Source organism: Haplochromis burtoni, unplaced genomic scaffold (genome assembly GCF_018398535.1).
Source record: "Haplochromis burtoni strain Fernald_Lab_line unplaced genomic scaffold, NCSU_Asbu1 Contig_49, whole genome shotgun sequence".
NCBI classification, from domain to species: Eukaryota; Metazoa; Chordata; class Actinopteri; order Cichliformes; family Cichlidae; genus Haplochromis; species Haplochromis burtoni.
Window position 1 is genome coordinate 1818730 of NW_024582410.1, and position 22222 is coordinate 1840951.

Here is a 22222-nt window from a genome sequence, read left to right on the forward strand (position 1 = left end):
GAGAGCTACGGTTTCTCTGGCCATGCAAAACATATTAGGTTCATACAACTTTTTGTTCATACATTTTACAAGATTGTCAAACTAGACTCTCTGATCGATAAAGCATAATAAACATATTAAGGTTAAATATAATTGTCCTTCTTGTTTTTCACTAAAAACACGACTGATTGTATTTAACATTAATATCTGAGCAACAGAAAAAGCACCTGCAGAAATGCAGCAACTAAATACTAAATCATACTAAATACTAAAATCAATGCTAATAATTAGAGCTGACTCATTTTAAGACCGATATCAATACCAATATTTGGTGACCGAAAAATTCAATATTCTAATATATATTTTTCTTTGAGACACACAAAGCAGTTCCCAAATATTTGTAAGTTTGGTTGTTTATTTATTTTTTATTTATTTAGTTTATGCTCTGAATGAGTCTTCCAGGATCAGCTGTTTCCAAAAGCATTTATTGCCAAAAGGGAAGTTGTACAGTGCCTTCTGGTGGACAAACTCTGGAACATCAACACTTATACCATGGTTCAAACGTGTTTTTTCCCTCTCTCTTCTTTACGTTTTTAATTTTCATTTATCGGACATTTTAAATGCAGATACCGACAGATCAGCAAATAGCTAATATTGAACAATATTATCAGCCCTGGTTGGGCTGTAACAATAATAATGGCTTTTTGAAAATTTCTAACTATAGTTATTTTTGCCAGCGACTATTTTGGACATCAGTGAGTGATTACCTGTCATAGAGCAAAACTTTTTCTATATATATTATGAGCATCTCTGAATACTATCAGGGAGGAATCCCCTTCAATTGGTTTTCAGGACTCGAATTTGAAATGGAATAATGATAACTCAAAGCTACAGAATCTTGGAATGATAACTAAACAAGAAGCAAAGAGCAGATGTACAGATGTATTATGATTACAGCCTTCTCAGATCAATTTCAAAATCAAAGGAATTAAAGATTAGTAAATTCAAATTAAATCTCTAGTCTCAATCACCACAGCCTCAAAACTGAGAATATGGTTTATGTAGACTCCTTAAAACAGACTAGAAACTGATGAGTATTTATAAAATAAAATCCTAAGAGGAAACATTTAACTGGATGAATACCCCAAGCACATCCTTACTTACATGGATGTGCTTGAATTAACCTACCAAGAGCAGACACTAACACACACACACTCTAAACGGGCTGGACACACACGCAAGTTACCAACTCTGGTTACAGCACACAGTCACAGCCTGATGCTCTGAATAAGTAACGACATGGTGGCAGAAACATGAGCGAGAAGAACATTGAGTCATTCAGCGACCTGAAGAAAGATAGTAATGCTGACCTCAATCCTAACACAGGCAACTCTGTAATTCCTTATTTCTAAAAAGACTATCCTGCTAGGAGAATTAAAGCAAAAGTTTCTTTAACTGCATCTGTTTTAATGCAGGAGGCAGCTGTCTTGCTTAAAGAAAGAAACCACAAGTCTTAAAGAGCACACAAGAATGTATATTCTGAAAAAAACTCTACTACTGAGATCAAAACATACTGCATGTACGCGTGCCATTATGTGCAACTACCTGTATGACCAGCGACTGTAGGCAGGCTGAGATCCCTCGGTCTTTACAGTGTCCATGGATGCAGCTTCAGGAATGCCAGTCCAAATGTCTCTTTTCTATAACAAAAATCTTCATTTACACTCGGGGTCTTGCTTTACTGCTCAGTTCTACCCATTTGTAAGCCTACAGACTCCAAGATCTCTGCTAGTGTGTCACTGAGAAAGAGTAGATGTCCCACCCATGGGAGTGACAGCTACCACTGCTGAGGTACTCTGAGGTTGTGAGGCTTAGTGCTGTTACCATGACTTCACACTTGAGGCAATGCGCAAGGATCCAGCTAGGGATAGGTATGGAAGTGACAGTTTTGAATGTCAGAGTACTGCAAAAGATCCGGCAGAGACAGAACTGAAAACATATAGTCTGAAAGAGCACTAGGGTAAGTTGTTTTAGCCTGATTATATTTTAGATATAAAGTCACTCTTTAAAGGTTGCTATCACTAAGTTCCCACAATACCGTCCACTAACTACTGAGAAAGTCAGCACTTGCATTTGGCTCATTTTCTCTGACTCATAGGGGGGCCACTGCACATATAGTATGAAACCAGACTGCAATTCTGAGCTATGCAACAGTGAGACTGTGTTGAGCCTTAAATAGTCCAAATCTTGTCAAAACTAATTCCCAAACTACCTTCCTGGATCACTCTAAGATTACATTTTTCATTGTGGAACTGAGAAGCATACACAGTTTTAAGAAAGTTATCTGAATAAAATTAAACCTATAGATTACAACATCTAAAAACAGATACAGTGGGAGGACCTTTGTGTGGTTGCTAGGCGACCAGAAGCTGACATTTGTTTTTCCTGAGGCTATTTGGAAGAGAGAGACAAAATAAAAATCAGACAGAAAATGAGGCATGTATTGTGTATGTTTGTTCTTAGAGAGAGAGCAGTAAACTCGCAAATACGTTAACTCATGATAAGCAGGGGAATCATTCACCCGTGGGAGTAATTATTGAAGTCAAAACAAATAATGGAAATAAGCTACCCTTGGGATGCCAAGTGACACAGTCCCCTTTTGACTCTTTCACAATTATGTTTTACTTTATTTAGGCAACAAACAAAAAAAAGCAAACTCATGTCCATTAGCGCTAATTCTTCATAATCAACAAAGAATGACGAATACAGATATATTTATTAATTTAGTTGACTGCTTGCAGTGCTGTACTATTCAACAACAAAAAAGTGTATAGCTTACAAAAACCAGAAATGCTACTTTAGTCTCTAAATGCATGAGAAACCGAGTGGACTACGCCTGCCAGCTGGGCCATTTGGAATTCACTGGACAGCCACAGTAAATCACAACTGGACCACAAGTCGTTCTTGCAGTTGCAGAGGTTAACCGCTATCCTTGTAGAGAATTTTTTTAATTGATTGATTTATAACAATGTTCAACTAAGATGGCGTACTAACTTCAATATCACCCCAACTGCTCGTGCAGAACTGCACACATTATATGATGCAGGCAGCAGGTTGGAAAGGAAATGTTTCAAAGGAATTTATGCATTGCTGGGAGCATTACTGGAAGCAGTAATATTGTAATTGTATATAGCATGTTGCGTGCTCAGTTACAGTAGAAAAGTATTATATAAGAACACGACCATAATAATCATCAGCAAGTTTGACTATAAAATCAGAGGTTTTAGCAGTTTGCTGGTCTGGAGCATTCAGGTGTGTCTTAACACAATATTGCAATTTTTCCAGGAGTGGATATCCTAGCAATTTCACCATATGCTCAGAGAAACTGCAAAGATCCCAAGTTCCAATATAATTAGAAAAAGACTAAACAACTCTGGGTTGTTTGGACAGATTACACAGAAGAAAGCCTCTTTTCTGTAAAATGAAGATGGCAACATGGTTAAGGTTTGCAAAGTGGCATCTGAACAAACCACAAAACTTCTGGAACAATGAATAGACGAGACCGAAGCACAGATGTCTGGCCATAACGCAGTGAAAGCCAAACACAAAACACCTCATACCAACTGTCATACCAACTGACAGTGATGATTTGGGCTTGTTTTGTTGCCACCTGGACACCTTGGAGTCACTGAATCAACCATGAGCTCCTCTATATTTTAGAGTGAAATCTGAGGCCATCTGCCTGATAGTTAACCTTGTCTAAAACTGAGTATTGCAACAGAACAATGGTCTTAAGCACAGCAACAAAAACTACAACAGAATCACTGACAAAGAAAAGAATCAAGGTGTTGCAATGGCCTAGTCAAAGTCCAAACCTCATCCCAAGACATTCCTCCTCAATGATTCCACATTTTCACAAGCTACTGAATGTTACTGAATCATACAAAGAAAATTTAGACACAATAGGTATAAAAGAGTCTTTGTAGGACTAACTTTAGTTTCCAACAGGAAATATTCAGAAAAAAAGTTAGCTATAATTAACTTTAAGCTGAAGATTCCATGCTAACACTTGTGGTCCTCAAAAGGGGTTTCATTTTACCTCAGGTTATACATAACACTCTACCCCACAGTCCACTGAGTGTAAACACAGGGGCTCACCTGCTATTCTCAAATGATGTGTGGAGGCCCACTGTGTGTGCTGTGGGGCTAGTTCCAGTGTTCCTGTAGGATTTTACATAGAGCACAAATTATTATTGCAATATATTTCACACACAGTTATGAATTAACTCTTAGATTACTGCATCAGTACTTTGTACTAATTTGTACTCATTTTTCCTTAAAAAAAAAACTTTAGTAATTATAAAGGCTGATCAAATTCTTGTGTGAATTAACCCACAATTAAAAACAGTGCAGGTGACCCACCACTAGAGAGAGAAAAGGGAGAAAAAAGTACAGCAAAGGCTACCTGGGAAGTAAATAGCCTTCATCCTGAGTAAGTCATATGATCTGCTGGGAGACTCTGGTTAATGCTAAACTAAGGAAGCCCTGGGAAATCTAATAATATATATAATAATAAATATTTCTCCTCTGAGAAATATTTGTTTTTTATGGGTTTTTTTGTTGTTGTATGAAAGTAGTTGATGAATGGAAAAGCAGTAAAAGCTAATAGAGTATCCTGTTATGTATAGATGCTGCAAAAAGGACATCAAATATACAATCTAAAGAAGAATGGTAAATGGCCTGTATTTGTATAGCGCTTTACTACTCCCTAAGGACCCCAAAGCACTTTACACATCCAGTCACCCACCCATTCACACACACATTCACACACTGGTGATGGCAAGCTACAAGAACTGATGACATGTCAGATTACACAGAGGCAGTTTTGCCTCTACGCACTGAAATTTTGGTTTGTGTGCACACTGGGATAGAACAACAGGGATAGAAAATTGTGAGATTTTATGAACAAGGAAAGTGTACATTTCATTCATTCATCACTCCTTAAGTTGCAGCACAAATAAATACCAAGAGAGTATTTCCAGAGATATTACAGGAGGCAGAAATGGTATTCAGACAATCCAACAATGAATAGAAATCTAAAGGAGAATTCAGTAACACCAAAGATAGTGGCTGATCAAGATCAACTTTAGTATCCCCGAGGGGCAATTTGCTTTGTAGCCAGCCAAGATGTGCCAAGAAAAACACAAATCACATCATAGAATTTTAAAAATGAATAGTGGTAGGAGCAAATCTATTTAAATCTATTTGTTCTGCAATTAGGCAAAGAATACCTCCTCCCTTAAGTCAACAGCTGACACTCTGAAAACACAGGATGTGTGCTATCACCCGAATTTTTTCTCCCTTCAATTCTGCTGCGCTGCCTCCAGGAGGGCAGATCATCTAGCTTTATACCTGCCACTTTACTACACAATTGAATAACATGCTCCAACCTTTTCTTGTTCTTCAAGCTAAGAGACCCAAACCAGCAGATTGAAGAAAAAGTTAAAACAGACTCAATAAAAGACAAATAGAACATTTTCCTAAAGACATTATCCAAATTAAAACCCCTAGGTTTCCGATACAAATACTCATGCTGGTTCCTAAAATATACAAATAAAGCTGGTTTTAAGAAATATTACAGCAACCTCACTACATAAATGACAATAAAGCACCATTATCTGAACACACACAGTAACTACACTAGGGTTTGATGTGTGCATTTTCTGTGCTAGCTCCCTAAGCAGGCAAGCTGTCGTCAAAACTTTGAAAATCTCTGCTAAGCACTAGCCTGGCACTGTTTGTGCAGTGCGACAAATAACAAAACTCCACCAGCCTCGCACTTATAACGCTACACTCATGTTATCAGCACTTGAAACATTACAATGGTGATACTGTTATGAAAACTGTCATTCTGCAAATGTGTCAGCTCTGCATGGAGACTCTGGGATTTGTAACTACTCCAAGCTGCCAAGTGACTCAGCAGTCACTGAAGAAATACGAAGGACACAGCATTCACTGCATCAAAGAATAATAATACTAATAATATATATATATAAATATATTTTAAATTGCATGGCATTTGTGAGAAGCCCTTTATCCATTTCTTTTCAACACTGATAAAGTGTGCATTCCAAGTGGTGTGCTAATCAGGAATGTGTTCAAAGTGGTTCACATTACTAAGCTGACACAGTTAGAAAGGCCCTGAGATTTCCAAAAACACAGTACTTGTTCCACATCTGGGGAAAAAACATGAACAGGATGGGAGTTATTCCAAGTCAACAGACCAAGACTAACTGATACCATGTAGAGACCATTTCTCTGTCAATACTTGTTTGCAGCAAAATAGTCAATTTAAAAACAAAACGCAGACAAAAAAGTTCTCGTTTCAATGTCACTGTAACTAATAAAAATTATCTATCACTAAGTTTAAGCCTTAGGTGACAGAACTAATCTACAAACTGATTAAATCAAATAATGTGACTGCCTCTATAACAGGAAAGGGTGGGTGGGCGACTGTGATAATTATCTCCCAACAAAAATGAAGGACGAATCTCTGCTCCAGTTCTTAAAACCGTGTAAAGCAGCTTCCATTAACACAGCGCCGTTTTACACTCTGTGTGTGTATGGGGAGGGGGGTTACATGCAGTACATTATGCCCAGGCGAATTTTGTGTGACTGTTTGTAAATCTATGTTTTGCATTCAGTAACTGGCTTACTTATCCAGATATTTATCTATTTACTCATTTGGGAGGTGAGGATAAACACACGCTGACATGAATGCTTTTTACATAAAACCAGAGACTACGAAGAGGCATGTTCAGACATGATATACAGTGTGTTTTTTTTTCCAGAGCACTCACCTAAACCTAGTGAGTGCTCTGAAGTGGCTGAGTACCTCTCTTTAGATACAGGATCTAAAGCATTTTATACAGCAAAACACACTATTTGGAATCCATCTAGTCTTGCTATATCCAAATTTGAAATATCTATGGCGTTATGTATGAGGCAAATATCTAACGCAAATGCTATTTGAAATAAAGAAATGTGTTTGTGTATAACAAAAGGATTGTCTGCGGCTTTAATAAATAAATAAATAAGTGTTTATTACACTGTACGTGGGCATTTAACTAAAGACAAACGAGATGCGACAAATGATGGGTTTCGGAACTATTTTATTCATCGGAGGGAGTATGGCTACATTTATAAGCAAGCAATGGTAACATTAAAACAAAACGGTTGCCCCTTTCTGCTGTGCGGTTTGTGCACAGCACAAGTCCTGAAATACAACGACCGTTATCTCGCCATTCGCCCTGTAACAGTCATCGAAACGAAAAAATAAATAAAATAAAAAGATGGGGGGGGGGACTACACCGTTAACTGCTCCTTGTGCTCACACGCCAGCTGTGGAATGTTAAAGCTAGCCTGTTACTAGCTAACGCTAGTTGCCTGAGCCCAGTCTCTATCTGTATGCAGCTCTCTGTTATAAAAGTTGTGGGCGACAGCTAAGTTTTTCGCCTCACGGAAAGCGCTAATCCCAGCGGTTACCTCCCCATTCCCCAGTTCACCAAAGGGAAAAAGTAAGGACACAACGTACAAACTGCGTTAGGTTTAATTCTCACCTTATGCTGTAGTAACTCATGTTTGTCCACGGTTGCTAAGGAAGATCCTCAGGAGGCATAGCACTTTTGTGGTTGGGAAGAACTCAGTTGCTCAGTCCTTAGTTACCGAGCACACTAAAGACAGGGGTTGCTATTGGCTTACCAGTTACTTAGGGGGAAGTTGATTGGTGGACATTCTACAGAAAGGGGGAGTGCATGCCTTGACTGTAGGAGGGGTTTGATTTTTCATTTTATATAAATAAAAACCTGTATAAATATAAGTTTATATAAATGCAAGTAATGTATACGAATGAATTAGCAATGATTTGTCACAAATCTAAAGTTTTAGAAGAAAAACATCCAGCTAAATTTCCACCTGTCCAATCCAACCCAACTGCAATTATAGCAATATAACTTTACTGCAAACTAAATGTGGGTCAAAGTATGTTTTTGTGGAACACGTTAACACTGCTGTGAGGTAGTCTGAATTAATGGTATATCTAACTACTCACAAACCTGCAAGTTACAGGTCTGGCATCTACCATGTAACATAAATGGAAACTAGTGTTTTTCAGTGGTTTCTGGGAAAGTCTTTGAACGGTTGTGTCACTGTAACTGTTAAACACTTATTTCACCTGCTGATGCTCATCTTTCGTTTCAGAAGGGATGCATCCAGGAATCAGCAGCTTTTTTAGGGTCAACACTTTTAGTGTGACGTCTTGACTTACCAAGAGCCAATCACAATCTGGGATGTTGTCTCAATAAATGGAATGCTAGAAGGAGGGATAAAAATGCAGAGCAATCCCAGGTGTAGGGGGGGTCACAGGAAGCCTGAGAGATTACTCAATAATCAAGCTTTCTCTTTCCTCTTAAACATTTATTTTATGCCTATTTTTAAATTGCACAGCAGAATCATCAAAAACAATCTTAAATGGCCCTTCAGAAGACCAGTCGTTAGATCACACAGTTAACTTGAGTATTTATTTTGTGCCTCTTAATTTTTGGATATTTCAGTTAAAGTTAATATAGACTAAACATTCTTCCATGTGTCTGCTATCAAACCATTAGCATATGAATAACAATCCAGATATGTTGCCACAAGTGAGGATTAAATCTACTGTATATAACATAATTTATAAAAACAGTACAGTATCATTAGAATCTGTCTGTCACAAGACAGATTTTAATATCACACCCATTAAACTAATTTACTAAAGTTATATTTTAAACTCATGCATAAAAATGTTGTTCAGAGGGGGTTCATAACAGACTTTGTCAGACGTGGCATTATGATGTTTAGAACTGCAACAATTAGTCAATTAACCAATAAACAGGAAATTAATCTGCAGCTATTATGAGAATACAGACAAATCTTACAATCTCTACATCAACTTTGAATTAAAGCATCTGCCTCAGAGAGATGGCCCCTCTGTTTTAACAACACCATCAAGTTCTTTCTTCTTCTCCATGTCACCTTCATTCCATAGTCCCTCTCTGGCGTGTCAGCCACCAAAATGTCAGGTGACTCATTACATGGAGGCGTACACGGCTGAGCCAGCAGCAAATGTCCACAGGGGGTAGACGGAGAAATGTTCCTTTCCTCCATTGCTTTCGGAGTGTCCACATCAGGAGGTGGACAGACACTGCTGACTTCAGTGGTGCTAAACTCTTCACAGGGAAGTGTTGAAGCACAGACTGCTGGAATTCTGCATCTCTCTGACACTTGCACAGATGGTCTGTCAGGTTCAGCCAAACATCTTTGGTGGGATGAAGTGTCGTCTGAGAATGTTTCAGCGCTCTTTTTTCTTACTGAGGCAAACTGTCCCTTTGGTAGGTTAGAGCACTGTGCAGCTGAAACTGTCCTTCTCTTTTCGGCAGGTTTCCTTCCCACATGAGTACTCTCTATAGCTTTCTTCTTGGAGATCCCCTTTGGTTGCTGAGTTTGGTCTTTTGACCCTGTTTTAAACAGTAATTGAGGGAATTTGCAGACACTATTTTTCCTGGACAGCTGACTGCAGCTATCCAAGATGCTTGTGGCAGACTGACACTTTCTCCTCCCTCGTCTCACTGGAGGTGCAGTTGCAACTGAAATGTCAAATTGTGGCCTAACCTGAAATATTAAAGGCAAATTAAACAAAATAATCTATGTGAAAATTATTATATGAAATTCTAGCATATGAAGATCAGGTTTATGTTCAGAAATAATTTTTAAGCAAAACATAGCCCACGCCACTTTAAAAAGTATTCATTACAGCTTACCCAGGAATTAAGAGCTGAGCTGCTCTGTGCTTCTGCCTCTGTGAAGAAATCTCTGGCATTGAGTGCTGCTCGGATTTCGGGCACATTTTGGAGTTTGGCTCCACACAAAGGCCGCTCCAAGAATTGTAGCGAAGGCTTTGCTGTCTTTGTAACTTTTCTGGGCATTAAGATAAATCATCACTGAACACCTGGTGGAATAAAAACACGATCAACTGAGGCATCAAATGTCCGCAAATAACCAGATGTTGCTACCAAACCAATACTATATTCGGTTACTACCAAACCGAATATACTTGCTCGTGGGTGCTAAGACGACATTAAACTTACCTTAATGTGCGTATTTGCATACAATAAATACTTATATCAAAAGTTAGTTTTTAGTGTAAATTGTCTTTTCTCTGCCTGCTTTGTTTTCATCTTTTTGTTTGTTATTTCCCGGGTCTTCTTCCCCTTCTTCCTTTTGGTTAGGTTGGGGCTTGACAAACCAACTCATATGTGCATTACTGCCATCTACCGTAGCCACTGTATTTTCTGATTGGTTCTAGTGACGTCGCTATCCTATCTGCTATTGGTTCAAAAACTTCACGTGATCAAAGTGACGGGAGGCCGCACCCACAGCGCCAAAATTCAAAATCGCGTGTGAATCGTATTGACGTCATGTAAATAACATTAAATAAAAGACTGTTTTAGATGTTTTCGGTTATTTTAAACACGAATATGAACCATTACTGGTTGGACTCAAGCTAAACGGAATCTTCTGAAACTTCGCAGTAATATGAAGGTCAGGTTTTTTGCCGTTTGTTGGGGCAGTGTAGTGAACTAGGCACCTTGCTAACGTAGCTTAGCAGACTACCTCAGCGTATGCTAGCGTTAGCTTTTATCGTCAGGTGCAAGAAAACCTAACGCTGGAAAAATTGAATTTGTTTAGGTATAACGACACAAATCAGTTGCTGACTTTAATGTAAGTTATATGGTAATGTTTCAATAATTGTCAAAATGGTTAGAGGGACAAACGTTTCTCGAGTCCCGTAGCTATTATATAACGTTACCGTTTACTCTTGTTGTAACTGTTAATCTTCGTTGTTCATTCTCATTTGTAGTTTTGTTTGTGTGTGTGTGTGTGTGTGTGCGCGCGCGCGCAGAATACCCCTGAACAACTTGGCACATTTCAATGATCTGACCATGAGACGGAGCCCGAGGAGACCCCTGATTCTTAAAAGAAGAAAACTGCCTTTTCATCAAAATGCGACGGATTCACAGCCTGGAGAATCAGGCTCCAAAGAACCGTCAAAACCAGCTGCCGCTCAGAGCTTTTCTGATGGTATCCGCATCATGGACCATCCATCCAAGTCTGATACTCAGGTGGTTGTCATTCCGGAAAAAGCAAATCTTCAAAGTGTTATTGGGGCCCTCACAGCTAAAGGCAAGGAATGTGGTGCCCAGGGCCCAAACAAGTTCATTCTTCTGAATGGAGGTGGGAGTGGCAACAAGTGGGACTATGGACTTGATTCTCAGTCTGCTGCTGAAGCGGCTGCTACAAGGAGTACAGAAGGACATAAAGTCAAAGCTGAAGCTACAAGCAATTTCCCAGGTGACAAATTTCTAACTGAAATTAAATAATAATAATAATTTAAAGGGGTTTTTTTATGTTTAGGATAATGCTTAATGTATAAGTGTGGAATTCAGTGCTTTTTTTCCCTCTCTGTCTGATACTAGTGAATAAGGATGTAAACTGCGGTCCATTGGATGACAGCCTTACCAACATTCAGTGGTTGGGTAAGATGAGCACATGTGCCTTGGAGCCAAAGCAGCTCAGCAGCAAGGAGAACCAAAAACCTTTACCACAGACCTTTCAGGTTCAGTGCTTTTTCTTGTCACTTACCTGCCTTGTTTTATTTATTTTTTTTGGGGGGGGGGGGGCATACTTTTCTGAAGGCAACATTGACCCCAGACATACTGCTATATGTTCCCTAAACACCCTTTCTTGACAAGTTGGTCACAGCTGGGATTTACAATAACAGCAATAGTAGTCTGATTACAGAAAATAGTTACACTGTCAGATTTATTGACTGTTGTTTGTTTGTTTTTTGTCATATAGGCACACAATACACATACCAGTGCAGAAGCTCCTCAGCAACCCATTTCAGAGAGGCCACCATACTCCTACATGGTCATGATCCAGTTTGCTATCAATAGCAGAAAGAACAGGAGGATGACCCTCAAAGAGATTTACATGTGGATTGAGAACAACTTCCCTTACTATAGAGATGTGGCCAAACCAGGCTGGAAGGTACTTCAGAGCTGCTGAAAGTGTGATATGTTCACAGCTCTGCAGCAAGCAGCAGTTTTCAAATACTTTTTCATTTATAATTGCAGAATTCCATCCGCCATAACCTCTCTCTGCATGACATGTTCATTCGTGAAACGTCTCCAGATGGTAAAATGTCTTTCTGGACTATCCGACCTGAAGCCAATCGATGCCTCACACTTGATCATGTGTACAAGGTGAGTGCAGCTGACTCGTTGCTTTTACATCGGTGATATCTGGGAACATTTGTGGTACTTGGCCTGAATGTTTTGTTGCAAGAATGCTTGTTAAATGCTTATTGTTTTACCTTGTGTTTATATAATGATTTTGCTTGAATCCTTGTTTTTCAATTTTTCTTTTTTATGGCTGACACCTTGAGAGTGTTTTGAGATTCCTCATGTTGTTTTTCATCTTATTTTCCCCCTAATCTCACTTCACATCTCTCTCTGTAGCCGGGCTGTGATCCAGTGACTGCCACTGTTCCTGTGCCAATGCTTTTACTGGCTAATCAAGTAAGACTGATTTAGCCCCTTTTTTTTTTGTAGTTCTTCAGGAGCCATCTTTAAATCGCACTCAGGCAGCAGTAAGCCAAGAAGGGCCAGAAAAATCAGAACGTTCATGAATCTATTTGTCACCAGACTTTCAGACCCACAGAGTGTAGCTACACCTGTTTTTGTTGCAGGAGGAGACGAGAGCAGCAGGGAAGCAGAGAGGCTGAAGTCAGTCTGAAAGGCTAATGTGCTTTAAGAGCACTTGTTTCTCCTAATGTCTGGTATCCATACAATCATAAAGCTTTTATTCCTCTCATATCGGTAAAGATGTAGGGTCGGCTATGAAGGGCCAAATTTTGGACAGAACGCCAAGTTACAAGTGTTGTTAAGTGGCAGCACAGTAAGGCTCCTAACTGATATAATTTCTGTCTCATCTTACTTTTCACAGCACCAAAAGAGGACACTTCCAGATGCAAGAAAAACACCAACTAGCTCTGGTGAGTTAAAAGAAATGTATGAGTTGTTTTATAAATTTGAGACTTGAGAAAAGTCAGAGGTTGGCAAACTGCTGTTTAGTTTGGAAATGTGTAGTGCAATGTTGTTGTGTTTTCTGTGTTCAGAGAGAAAGATGAAACCTCTTCTGCCTCGAACCGATTCATACTTGGTGCCCATACAGCTCCCCGTCACTCCTTCTGTCTACCTGGCATCCACTTCTACCCCTTTTCCTCCGCCCTGCTCCCAGCAGAAGGGGAACAATTCACGAGGAACAAAGAGAGTCCGCATAGCACCGAAGGTAATGAATTTCTCATATATTTCAGCTTTTTAAAAATGTGTTGTTGTTGTTGTTTTACTTCTTACGCTATGCAAGTTGCAAACTGCTTTTCAAAACAAGTATTTCTTGGAACTCCCTAGAGTTTACATTGACAACATTATGTGCATAGAGATGAGTATGAACTTCACCCATACCACTAAGATTTTAATGGGAATGGTTGCATGTCTGACAGGTGACACAAAGTGATTCCCCAGCTGTGATGATATCTCCTCAGAAGAATACGGACTTTAAGGTAGAAGTGAAGGAGGAGCTGGTATGTGTTCCAATTAAATGCGAGACCCCCAAAGCTCCTCCAAAGAGACAAGCCAGCAGCTCACGGCGCAAACAGTGTTTTGTTCTCTCTGTGAATGAAGAGCCTGTTCTCCTCTGCCACGAAAGTAATTTCTTTGACTCTGGCGTAGCCTCCGATGCTTCGACATTCCAGGACAATCCACATATTGAGCTGGATGAAGACAAGCATGGGCAGGAAAGCCCAGATAGGGAGTTCTCATTCAAAACCCCGATAAAAAGTAGCAGCCATTTGACCTCATCCACCCCCAGCAAGCCACCTTCTTATGTTGCACTTGAGTCTTGGAAAGTGACCCCGGTGGGCAAAGGAAGCCAAAATATTCTGGACTTCAGCCCTATTCGTACACCGGGTGGTCCCACAGATACTCCACAACACGACTACACCACCTTCAGCTTCAGCAGCACTCCCTTTAAAGACTTGCCTCTGTTTAACTCCCCAAGAGAGCTGCTCACATCTGCTCCCTCCAGAGTGACCGGACCAGCAGAGTCGCCCACCGAATGCCTCAAAAGTAGCTGCTCCAGAGAGCTTCTGCAGGGAGGCAGTTCCACAGCAGCCAATCGCTCAATCACAGAGGGCCTCGTCTTGGATACCATGAACGACAGCCTGAGCAAGATATTGGTGGATATTAGCTTCTCTGGTCTGGATGATGACGACCTTGGTATGGCGAACATCAGCTGGTCTGAGTTCATCCCTCAGTTGAAATAGCCAGAGGGCCGAAACACATTCTATGGCTAAGCAGTGTCACCTGTTTCTTTTTCCCTTATTTTTTTTTCTTTGTGTAAACACTACATGATTAGGCCCACGCCAAAGCAGCAAGACAGAAACAAATCTAGATCTGACACTATTTAAACCATCCGAACTGTCCATATTGAAGAGGATTTCTCTCAACAGAAGGCGAGGCTGTTGATGTAGGAAGAAATTTCTAGTGCTCTAGAGTGCTCTGATTTACTTTGGTTGTCAAATATTCAGAAGCATATCTATCATTATACCAAAACAACTTCAAATAAGGCCCACTTGATGCTGCAATTTTAAACTTCTTATTGGAGACTTATTCGGACCTCCTATTTGCAGTAGTTTAGGAGCTTTTAGCTTCAAGTTTCTTTTACATTTGCTTTGCTGCTGGAGGGTTCTGGCTACCACATGAGGGGGGAAATGTAACATTGATAAATAGATTACAGGGATGCTTCAGTCTCAATTACTGTTTGATGGTTTTACCTTCTCTGAGTTTTTCATTCATTGGATCAATCAATAATTGCCTCGGTGTCACTTCTTTTTCTTTGAATTTCTTCACATATTTGGGCCTCTTTGTGTTTTATGGTTTTCCTTATTTGTGTTATTTGTCTGTCTTCTTGAAGAACATGCATAAGAAGAGAAATATGTAAGTGTATATGTATGTTGATTTGCACATTTTAATATATAATTTAGCTTCTACACAAATTTTAAAGTATGTGATGTTTTCTGATCAGCCAGCAAGATGCTTCACTGCAGTTTGAGTCAGCGTCTTAGAGCTGACTTAGAATAATAGATTGTGATGGAGGATTGCTAGTAATAGGCCTTGACAAATAGCACTAACAGGGATAGGACTGTTTCTTTATTTAACTGTAGAACTGTCTTTATCACATGACTTCATAAATTCTCACAGTAATTGTCCTTGTGTATGCTAATATCACTCATTTCCAGGGCACCTTTAACCTACAAAAAATGCATGCAGTGACTTCATTCACACAGTCTTGGAGTTTAATATTCACTGTAGTTTTTGCAGCCCCAACTCTGGAGGATAAATACCTGTTTTTAAAGATGCCACAAAGTGTTGCATACCTATGACTTCATTAGTCCTTTGTTGATGTGAAACTTGATGGTTTAGTGAGGTTTTGCCGTGCATTGAGGTATTTCTGTTTATATTTCATTAAAGGTGTAAACTATCATAGATTGTCTGTTCAAAAATGTTTAATTCCTTGTTAGTGACGGTACTGAATCATGCAATTTGGGTAAAATTGATTTTATTCTAAACTCACCGCAGGAAAATGGTAGTTTGTAATATTTTTTTTAAACAAATGACATCATTTACCCATTTTTGTCCAAATAAGCAATTTTATGTAATGTTCTTAGTTTCCAATAGGACCGTATGATGGCTTACCGCATTCCAATGGACCAAAAGAATGACACGATGTTGACACAGGTTTGATCTTGAGGTTCTCAGATAATAGTTTGTTTGTGCATGATTCTGCAGCACAAATATGTATTTGCAAGACAAACTGAAATAATTACGATGTATCAAACAGCAAATGCTAAAAGCACCTTTACTCTTGTATTTTTAATTTAAAAAAAAAGATACCATACCCAAAATATTAACTCTTGAAAAAAAAAACCATCACAGGACATTTTGCAGAGTTCGCAGCTGCAACGCAAACAGCAACAAACACTTTGTAGTTCTGTCCTGGAGTTTATACAGGTGCAGTCAGTGCTACTGCTACAAGTAAGCCTAACACCTTCCAGATCAATTTTTTCTGGCAAGAAGAGCTGGCAACTGAGTGAAGGAAAAACCAGCTTGTCCAGTTGCAACAGAGGAAGATTTTGTTGTCTGTCTTTGCCTTCACCAAAACCACGACGCCAATATCCCACATCCCAAAGCAACGGAGGAATGGGCTTATTTTGACAACAACACACAGGGAACCAGCAGTCAGTGATGGGGAATAGAGGAAGCCTGAAGCAAGAAGCAATCCTGGTCTGCACAATTGAATAGTGTGGATGACCTAGACAGGATGTTGGCACCTTGCGTTGCTGGAGGAAAACTAGCTGCTGGGTGCTGGCTTTTTTCTATAGTCTCCTGGATGTCTTGAAATACAATGTCTTTGTCCCTTGGAAACCACTTCACAGGAGTTGGTGGAGTCTAAAACCTAATGATCCTGGAAAAGCTGGGACACATGCTGGTGACCTCAGCCACTGGGGGGGAATCAGAATAAAAGTTTGGTTTTTATGGCAAGGACTGATGCCTGTTTGAAAAATCAAATGGAAATTGTTTTAACATATTTTCATTTTATAGCATTTTCTAAATGTAAACAGGAGGTGGCCACTTTTGGTCATGAGCATGCTGAGTGGGAGTTTTTCTGCTTTTCTGTGCAAAAAAAAAAAAAGTATGATGACTATATAATCATTGATACTGTTAATTACTGATATACATCTAACTGCAATCATGGGGGGGAAAGAAATCAGATTGTATGTATTATTTGGGGAAAATAGTCATTTTATTATTTTATCTTTTTGTAGATCATTACAATTATGTGATCTAACTGGTATTGAAAGGGTTGAAATTCTGAATTTGAATGAAATTTTGGTTTTCATGACCAGAACTGATGCTAATTTAAAAAATCAAGTCGGTCAAAGTGGAAAAATATTTATTTATATCTATATTCATTTGATAGTATTTTATAAACCTAAACAAAAGGTGGCCATTTTGGCCACGAATAAGCTGGGAGTTTTATCTGGTTTGCTTTCCATGCACAAAAATAACAATTCATAATAATCGATGTTGCTGTTAGTCGATTTCATGTCCCAGACTCTACCATTAATAATACAAGAAAATCCAGTAGCATGCGAATAAATGAAATGGTGAGTTTTGAGGTTGTCTTCCAACAAGTACATTGTACAAACAAACTGTTTTCTTAAAGGTTAAAATGTAAAAGAAAAAAAGGAATGACTATTTTATATTTATGAAAAGAACTGATGTTAGTTAAAAACTTTATGCAGTAAAAATAGCAACAACCCCCCATAAAAATAATAAAAATTACACCCCTAATTTATTGGTGGACACTTTTTGCAACGAACAAGCTGAAAGGATTGTGATTTTGAACAAACCCAGAAGGTTAAAAACATTAGCTAACGTCTGTTGTTCGAGAAGCTGGAAATCGTCCGGAAACATCACTAACTGAAGAAAATCAGCCGCTTAAGTGAGAAGTTCAAGATATAAAAGACAAGAAAAAAGGTGCGGACTTGGTTTTACCTAGATGACATTTAACCCGTTTAGTGTACGATTTATTATGATCAGTATTTGAGCTAAATCGGTGAGTTTTCCGAGTTGATCTAGACTGAATTGCTGTGAACGGACTTGATGGCTAACGCCAGTAACTGACTTGATAATTTCCATCTCCCAGCTAAACGTTACCGTTACTGTTAACTCTTGTAACAGTTAATCTTCGTTGTTCAGGCTCGTTTGTGTTTTTTGTGCAGAATACCTCTGAACAACTTGGCACATTTCAATGATCTGACCATGAGACGGAGCCCGACGAGACCCCTGATTCTCAAAAGAAGAAAACTGCCTTTTCATCAAAATGCGACGGATTCACAGCCTGGAGAATCAGGCTCCAAAGATCCGTCAATACCAGCTGCTGTTCAGAGCTTTCCTGGTGGTATCCGCATCATGGACCATCCATCCAAGTCTGATACTCGGTTGGTATACTTTCCCGAAACAGCAGATCTTCAAAGTGTTATTGGGGCCCTCACAGCTAAAGGCAATGAACGTGGTGCCCAGGGCCCAAACAAGTTCATTCTTCTGAGTGGGAGTGGCAACAAGTGGGACTATGGACTTGATTCTCAGTCTGCTGCTGAAGCGGCTGCTAGAAGGAGTACAGAAGGACATAAAGTCAAAGCTGAAACTACACGCAGTTTCCCAGGTGACAAACTTCTAACTGAAATTAAACCATGTACGGAAAAAAATTTTTTTTATTAATGTTTAGGATAATACTTAAAGTATAAGTGTGGAATTTAGTGCTTGTTTTTCCTCTGTCTGATACTAGGGAATAAGGATGTCAATTACAGTCCTTTAGATGACAGCCTTGGTAGGATGAGCACATGCGCCTTGGAGCCAAATTCTACAAAGCAGCTCAGCAGCAAGGAGAACCAGAACCCTTTACTACAGACTTTTCAGGTTCAGAGCTTTTTCTTGTTAACTGCTTTTTTTTTTCTTTGCCCTTTATGTGCCGACACAACCTTGTCTGAAGGCAACATTAACCCCAGACATGTTGCTTTATGTTCCCTAAACACCCTTTCGTAACCAATTGGTCATGGTTGTGATTTATAATGACAGCAATAGTAGTCTGATTACAGAAAATAGTTACACTGTCAGATTTATTGACTGTTGTTTGTTTGTTTTTTGCTATATAGGCACACAATACACATACCAGTGCAGAAGCTCCTCAGCAACCCATTTCAGAGAGGCCACCATACTCCTACATGGCCATGATCCAGTTTGCTATCAATAGCAGAAAGAACAGGAGGATGACCCTAAACGAGATTTACATGTGGATTGAGAACAACTTCCCTTACTATAGAGATGTGGCCAAACCAGGCTGGAAGGTACTTCAGAGCTGCTGAAAGTGTGATATGTTCACAGCTCTGCAGCAAGCAGCAGTTTTCAAATACTTTTTCATTTATAATTGCAGAATTCCATCCGCCATAACCTCTCTGTGCATGACCTGTTCATTCGTGAAACGTCTCCAGATGGTAAAATGTCTTTCTGGACTATCCGACCTGAAGCCAATCGATGCCTCACACTTGATCATGTGTACAAGGTGAGTGCAGCTGACTCGTTGCTTTTACATCGGTGATATCTGGGAACATTTGTGGTACTTGGCCTGAATGTTTTGTTGCAAGAATGCTTGTTAAATGCTTATTGTTTTACCTTGTGTTTATATAATGATTTTGCTTGAATCCTTGTTTTTCAATTTTTCTTTTTTATGGCTGACACCTTGAGAGTGTTTTGAGATTCCTCATGTTGTTTTTCATCTTATTTTCCCCCTAATCTCACTTCACATCTCTCTCTGTAGCCGGGCTGTGATCCAGTGACTGCCACTGTTCCTGTGCCAATGCTTTTACTGGCTAATCAAGTAAGACTGATTTAGCCCCTTTCTTTTTCTTTTCTTTTAGTTCTTCAGGAGCCATCTTCAAGTCACAACCTCAGAAAAATCTGAACGTTCATGAATCTATTTGTCACCAGACTTTCAGACCCACAGAGTGTAGCTACACCTGTTTTTGTTGCAGGAGGAGACGAGAGCAGCAGGGAAGCAGAGAGGCTGAAGTCAGTCTGAAAGGCTAATGTGCTTTAAGAGCACTTGTTTCTCCTAATGTCTGGTATCCATACAATCATAAAGCTTTTATTCCTCTCATATCGGTAAAGATGTAGGGTCGGCTATGAAGGGCCAAATTTTGGACAGAACGCCAAGTTACAAGTGTTGTTAAGTGGCAGCACAGTAAGGCTCCTAACTGATATAATTTCTGTCTCATCTTACTTTTCACAGCACCAAAAGAGGACACTTCCAGATGCAAGAAAAACACCAACTAGCTCTGGTGAGTTAAAAGAAATGTATGAGTTGTTTTATAAATTTGAGACTTGAGAAAGATCAGAGGTTGGCAAACTGCTGTTTAGTTTGGAAATGTGTAGTGCAATGTTGTTGTGTTTTCTGTGTTCAGAGAGAAAGATGAAACCTCTTCTGCCTCGAACCGATTCATACTTGGTGCCCATACAGCTCCCCGTCACTCCTTCTGTCTACCTGGCATCCACTTCTACCCCTTTTCCTCCGCCCTGCTCCCAGCAGAAGGGGAACAATTCACGAGGAACAAAGAGAGTCCGCATAGCACCGAAGGTAATGAATTTCTCATATATTTCAGCTTGTTTTATTTCAGCATGGTGGCATGGTGGTTAGCGCTGTTGCCTCACAGCAAGAAGGCCCTGAGTTCAATTCCACCATCAGGCCGGGGTCTTTCTCCCGTGTTTGCATGGGTTATCCCCAGGTACTCCGGCTTCCTCCCACAGTCCAAAGACATGCAGTTACTGGAGATAGGTTAATTGGAAACATTAAATTGCCCATAGGTGTGAATGTGAGCGCGAATGGTTGTCTTTGTCTGTATGTGCTCTGTGACAGACTGGCTACCTGTCCAGGGTGTCCCATGCCTCTCGCCCTAAGACAGCTGGGATAGGCTCCAGTGACCCTGAAAAGGATAAGCGGAAGCAAATGGATGAAAAACGTGTTGTTGTTGTTTTACTTCTTACGCTATGCAAGTTGCAAACTGCTTTTCAAAACAAGTATTTCTTGGAACTCCCTAGAGTTTACATTGACAACATTATGTGCATAGAGATGAGTATGAACTTCACCCATACCACTAAGATTTTAATGGGAATGGTTGCATGTCTGACAGGTGACACAAAGTGATTCCCCAGCTGTGATGATATCTCCTCAGAAGAATACGGACTTTAAGGTAGAAGTGAAGGAGGAGCTGGTATGTGTTCCAATTAAATGCGAGACCCCCAAAGCTCCTCCAAAGAGACAAGCCAGCAGCTCACGGCGCAAACAGTGTTTTGTTCTCTCTGTGAATGAAGAGCCTGTTCTCCTCTGCCACGAAAGTAATTTCTTTGACTCTGTCGTAGCCTCCGATGCTTTGACATTCCAGGACAATCCACATATTGAGCTGGATGAAGACAAGCATGGGCAGGAAAGCCCAGATAGGGAGTTCTCATTCAAAACCCCGATAAAAAGTAGCAGCCATTTGACCTCATCCACCCTCAGCAAGCTGCCTTCTTATGTTGCATCTTTTAAAGTGACCCCGGTGGGCAAAGGAAGTCAAAATATTCTGGACTTGAGCCCTATTCGTGCACCGGGTGGTCCCACAGATACTCCACAACACGACTACACCACCTTCAGCTTCAGCAGCACTCCCTTTAAAGACTTGCCTCTGTTTAACTCCCCAAAAGAGCTGCTCACATCTGCTCCCTCCAGAGTGACCGGACCAGCAGAGTCGCCCACCGAATGCCTCAAAAGTAGCTGCTCCAGAGAGCTTCTGCAGGGAGGCAGTTCCACAGCAGCCAATCGCTCAATCACAGAGGGCCTCGTCTTGGATACCATGAACGACAGCCTGAGCGATTTATTGTTGGATGTTAGCTTCTCTGGTCTGGATGATGACGACCTTGGTATGGCGAACATCAGCTGGTCTGAGTTCATCCCTCAGTTGAAATAGCCAGAGGGCCGAAACACATTCTATGGCTAAGCAGTGTCACCTGTTTCTTTTTCCTTTTTTTTTTCTTTGTGTAAACACTACATGATTAGGCCCACACCTAATTGATTTGCACATTTTAATATATAATTTAGCTTCTACACAAATTTTAAAGGATATGTTTTCAAGATGCTTCACTGCAGTTTGAGTCAGCATCTTAGAGCTGACTTAGAATAATAGATTGTGATGGAGGATTGCTAGTAATAGGCCTTGACAAATAGCACTAACAGGAACAGGACTGTTTCTTTATTTAACTGTAGGACTTTCTTTATCACATGACTTCACAAATTCTCACAGTAATTGTCCTTGTGTATGCAGGAGTGAAATGTTGTGGTTTCTAGCAGTTTTCAGACCTTGTACCTGACTAAACTGTGTTTCTAAGACAACAATCAATGTGTTGGTGCCTCATATAACATGAAGATT

At 39.9% G+C, this 22222-nt stretch overlaps 3 protein-coding genes across 15 annotated transcripts in view; 1 reads left to right on the forward strand and 2 right to left on the reverse strand.

Moving 5' to 3' along the window:
• Positions 1-7700, reverse strand: part of zmp:0000000711 (TUB like protein 3) — a 26347-nt gene extending 18647 nt beyond the window's left edge. The window contains exons 1-3 of one of the 4 annotated variants that reach the window (XM_005923532.3): positions 7599-7659; positions 4138-4200; positions 1585-1679 (exon numbers count right to left, since the gene is read on the reverse strand). In XM_005923532.3, coding sequence (XP_005923594.1) covers positions 1585-1640 — 56 coding nt within the window. In that variant the 5' untranslated portion in view covers positions 1641-1679; positions 4138-4200; positions 7599-7659. Of the gene's footprint in view, positions 1-1584; positions 1680-4137; positions 4201-7598 lie in introns of all 4 variants that reach the window. The other 3 variants (XM_005923530.3, XM_005923531.3, XM_005923533.3) reach the window with 3 other exon arrangements.
• Positions 7701-8514: 814 nt separating this feature from the next.
• rhno1 (RAD9-HUS1-RAD1 interacting nuclear orphan 1) lies at positions 8515-10945 on the reverse strand. Of its 2 annotated transcripts, none has more exons than XM_005923524.3 (3): positions 10886-10945; positions 9837-10024; positions 8515-9687 (listed from the first exon to the last, which is right to left on the reverse strand). In XM_005923524.3, the coding sequence occupies exons 2-3, from the start codon at positions 9999-10001 to the stop codon at positions 8965-8967; spliced, it is 888 nt and encodes a 295-aa protein (XP_005923586.1). In that variant the 5' UTR covers positions 10002-10024; positions 10886-10945; the 3' UTR covers positions 8515-8964. The 2 variants fall into 2 exon arrangements, with proteins under 2 accessions (XP_005923586.1, XP_005923585.1); XM_005923523.3 differs by lacking the exon at positions 10886-10945 and adding an exon at positions 10164-10456.
• On the forward strand, positions 10461-21944 carry foxm1 (forkhead box M1). Of its 9 annotated transcripts, none has more exons than XM_005923525.3 (10): positions 10461-10617; positions 10979-11427; positions 11553-11692; positions 11935-12126; positions 12213-12341; positions 12597-12656; positions 13084-13132; positions 13256-13428; positions 13640-14414; positions 21408-21944. In XM_005923525.3, exons 2-10 carry the CDS (start codon positions 11019-11021, stop codon positions 21761-21763), a joined length of 2283 nt encoding a protein of 760 aa, XP_005923587.2. In that variant the 5' UTR covers positions 10461-10617; positions 10979-11018; the 3' UTR covers positions 21764-21944. The 9 variants fall into 9 exon arrangements, with proteins under 9 accessions (XP_005923587.2, XP_014189445.1, XP_042076422.1 ...); XM_042220488.1 differs by having other exon boundaries at positions 10470-10617; positions 10937-11427; XM_014333958.2 differs by lacking the exon at positions 10461-10617 and adding an exon at positions 10656-10797.
• Positions 21945-22222: the final 278 nt, after the last annotated feature.

What these genes read in the sequence shown, in the direction of transcription:
- rhno1 (XM_005923524.3), bottom strand. Translation starts at nt 10,001, where the DNA reads ATGCCCAGAAAAGTTACAAAGACAGCAAAGCCTTCGCTACAATTCTTG. An exon ending in GCTCAGCTCTTAATTCCTGG is followed by an intron (nt 9,688 to 9,836) that starts GTAAGCTGTAAT and finishes TTAATATTTCAG; the next exon opens with GTTAGGCCACAATTTGACAT.
- foxm1 (XM_005923525.3), top strand. Translation starts at nt 11,019, where the DNA reads ATGAGACGGAGCCCGAGGAGACCCCTGATTCTTAAAAGAAGAAAACTG. An exon ending in TGCTTTTACTGGCTAATCAA is followed by an intron (nt 12,657 to 13,083) that starts GTAAGACTGATT and finishes TACTTTTCACAG; the next exon opens with CACCAAAAGAGGACACTTCC. An exon ending in AAAAACACCAACTAGCTCTG is followed by an intron (nt 13,133 to 13,255) that starts GTGAGTTAAAAG and finishes TTCTGTGTTCAG; the next exon opens with AGAGAAAGATGAAACCTCTT.